This window comes from Neopsephotus bourkii, unplaced genomic scaffold (assembly GCF_033783945.1).
Source record: "Neopsephotus bourkii isolate Nb327-2 ecotype Australia unplaced genomic scaffold, CSIRO-AGI_Nbou_v1 NB_214, whole genome shotgun sequence".
In the NCBI taxonomy this organism is placed as follows: domain Eukaryota; kingdom Metazoa; phylum Chordata; class Aves; order Psittaciformes; family Psittacidae; genus Neopsephotus; species Neopsephotus bourkii.
The window spans coordinates 1-3,425 of NW_026900726.1; the positions used below are offsets into that span (position 1 = coordinate 1).

The following is a 3,425-nucleotide window of genomic DNA, read 5'->3' on the forward strand; positions in this document are numbered from 1 at the left end:
GGTCAAGCCCTGTGCACACATTTTGTCAGTACCCAAACCTCAGGATAGAAATAGTAACCTCTGTTTCCAGTTTGGGCCCTAGAGTTTGCTAATGTATCAGGAAAGAAGACTTGTTGATTAAAAGAGTAAGCAGGCTCTCCTGTCTATGACCTAAGTTATGCCAGGATTTAGACTCTTGACACATGTTGCTAGGCTCACGTTAGCAAAGAATAGCACTGGCTTTTAAAGTAAGTACTCTGCTACATCAGCCTAATAGGGTTAGGACTGAGGTCTGCTAAAGGGGTCAATAGGATCTGTATGGATGTTGGAAGACCTAGACGTGCTGATGAACTCTGACTACCTGTCAGCTTTGTTAAACGTGGAAGGTGTTGCAAATGCGTTTTGTAGGTTATCTCCTTGGGTGGTAAAAATTGTACAAGGCATAATGACTGATGGTGTGTGACAGTAACCCACAACTCTGGAAAAAACTTTATAAAAGCATTGTGGTCAGGCCTTCCTCCTGAATGCTTTGTGTTTTTGTAAGTAATTTTTTGTGCTCTGTATAGAATCTCTGTATTCATTTAGGCAGACTAAATGTAATGAAGGGGCCTTCAGCAAAGAGCCTTCTGACGTTTTGGTTGTATAGGCCCTGTATGAAGATAGTGATTGCAATTCACTTTCTAATAGTAAATACCTAGGATTTCCACTCCCATTTCACTGTAGGTTCAGCATAGTTCTAAAACTGCTTATGACACTATGCCTGCTTGGTGAAAACTTAGAGATTAAACATAAGTTTTAGGATAGCAAGTAGGAAAGGAAGAAATCTCCTCTTTGTTGTCCCTGTATTAAGTCACCCTTTCTGTGCAACTGCGTCCTTCCTGCCGGTGCATTTCATTACAATTCAGTACTTGAATCCTCCTAGAAAGGACATGTTCAGAGCACTCTCTTTTTCTTCTTTTTTTTTCTTTCTTCCACTGTCAGACCAGTGTTGGCTGTGATGCTTGCAGGTTAATCTTTCTGCTGAGAATGACACTATGAACATTTTTCAGAGCTCACCACCATGTCTAAATTCTTCTTTGTCCTCAAACACAGATGATATGTCCTTTGATGTCTCCTGGTTTGCCGTGCGCTCCTTTGCGTTGGACAGAGAGCCCGTCCTGCTGGCCTCACTGGACCGGAGAGGGATTGTGACACAGAGCAGGAGGAATGGGAGCAGTGATCTCAGCCTGGAGAGAATCAGCCCATTGGAATTCCGTCTCCGTGTGCATGGCTGTGAGGACCATGACTTTGGGAACCACTACTGCATAGTGACTCCATGGGTGCGATCTGCCACTGGTGTATGGCAGCGGGAACCTGACATCAAAGCCAAACCCATTTTTCTATCTGTGAAAATGGATGGTAAGAGATTGCAATATGTCTTACACAATCTCTTTTAACATCTTATGCCTTTCTCTGAAAAATATTTCCTATGACTATTTTTAAAGGTCCCTATGGTAATCTCAGATTTTGTTACCCTTTTCTATTTGCAACTTCTGATTCCAGATTCCGTGGACTAGGTAGGCCTGAACAGGTCACAGTCGTAAGACTGAAGTGTTTTCTTTCCTGATCATTTCCTGGTGATGTTTTGCATAGCTGGGGCATCTTTTAATCAAGGCATAGGATCCTCTTCAAATGTTAACCATTTGGCTGCCTGCATGAGGAAGCCTAGGTTTGCAGATGGGGTGTGCTGAAGTAGTTGTGTTGTGGTTAATGTCAAAGCTGAGAAGAGAAAGTCGGAGCTCTCACTCCTTCCTCCCTCTCCTAACCACAAGACATGTTGCTCCCTGCACTTAATGCCTTGTCTGCTTTCTAGCCTGAGTTGCAAGAGTTGCTGGACTTCACAAGAAGCAAGTTGCATGCTAGATGCTGCATTCAGCATGTAGCTAAGGAAAATGAATGTAGGAGGGGTTTTGAACTAGTTGCTTTCTTCTCAATATTTTTGTGAAATGTCATATTGGGAAGTTCCATGAACTTGAAAGGAATCAAAAGTTTTGTTCTCCCTATTATGTAGATAGCTTAGCTGTACTTTCCAAACTCCTTACAGCTCTTGACCCTGCCTTTGTCTGAGCAGTAGGTGCTTACAAATCAAATTTTGTGTTTAGGTGCCACCTTGGAGGTTGATTAGACAGGGTTGTAAGTGGCAGCGAGTATACTGTACAAGTAGTTCTCATCAAGCAAAGCATAAAGGAGTCCTCCTTGTCATTTGGAAACAAACTACAAAGAATGCAGCCACAGTCTGCCTCTGATGAGGGAAACTTACAAAACTTTTGTTTGGAGGAAGAGGTGATGGGATACCCCTTAGAACTAGCTTTGCTTTGCTATCTCACTCCAAGGCTCCTCTCATGCTTCCAGCCTCCCTGAGGCTTTGAAAGGACAGAGGAAGAAGTGGTAGAGGAAGAATGAGGGTGAGGAAGTAAGGGAGTCCAATAAAACTAATTTTTGAACCTCAAAAGAAAATAGGTGTAATTTCTTTCTGAGATAGTTAATGTGCCCGTAAGTAAATACTGTGGGATTTATTTATTTATTTTTTGTTTTAAGGAAGAACAGAAATCTCTGAATTGCTCAGTGATATCTAATGATGTTGCCTTCCTCTTTCAGTTTTGAATGCTTTCAAGTATCCCCTGTTGATTGGCATTGGTCTGGCCGCTGTCATTGGACTCTTATCCTGCCTCATTGGCTACTGCAGCTCCCGTTGGTGCTGCAAGAAGGAAGTACAGGAAACAAGACGAGAGCGTCGCCGGCTAATGTCAATGGAGATGGACTAAACATGGAGCCAGATACACTTGTATTTTGGGAGAGACTCAAAGGGCTCTTGGACTGTGCTGAGACACTTGCTCGCAGGCCCAGAGAAGACAGTGCATTTCCTCTCTGATTGCAGCTTGGACCTCAAGCTTCTCCTTGTTACACATCATGCCCTGAGAGCATTCAGGCCATATTTAGCAACTTGGAATTCTCCTTTTCCAGCAGCACATTCTGCACAGGGATCATGTCCTTCTAATGTGCAAACTGTTAAGTCTTCTTTCAGCAGGGCCCTGTGACAAAATTCACTAAGGTTTTTCTGTTTGATTGGTGGATTTTTTTCTCTCCTCTTGGTTTTGAATAGATGTATGAAAACGTGATGGTCAGGGTGATGAGTGGGAAAAGGGCTGGTAAAATGTCAAATTTTCATTGTATTAACCAATCTACTTTTCCCTTCCACCCCCATCACACCATCCTGTTCCCTTCCTCTGTCCACCTTGGTATCTCACAGACTTCTCTGTGCTGGGTTGAAGGCTGGAGAAGGTTCCTCTACTAGTTTGTTGTGAGGCTGTTCCAGCAAAGAATTGGTTTTCTGGTTGTCTGCATGCCTTCTCTACCCTGGCTTTAAAGGGTTTGCAACGTAACAGGCCTGGAGATCTTTGGGACAC

At 43.2% G+C, this 3,425-nt stretch overlaps 1 protein-coding gene across 1 annotated transcript; it reads left to right on the forward strand.

Moving 5' to 3' along the window:
• Positions 1–1,074: 1,074 nt before the first annotated feature.
• Positions 1,075–3,137, forward strand: LOC133207449 (prostaglandin F2 receptor negative regulator-like). Its single transcript, XM_061344370.1, has 2 exons — positions 1,075–1,377; positions 2,617–3,137. Exons 1-2 carry the CDS (start codon positions 1,077–1,079, stop codon positions 2,781–2,783), a joined length of 468 nt encoding a protein of 155 aa, XP_061200354.1. The 5' UTR covers positions 1,075–1,076; the 3' UTR covers positions 2,784–3,137.
• Positions 3,138–3,425: the final 288 nt, after the last annotated feature.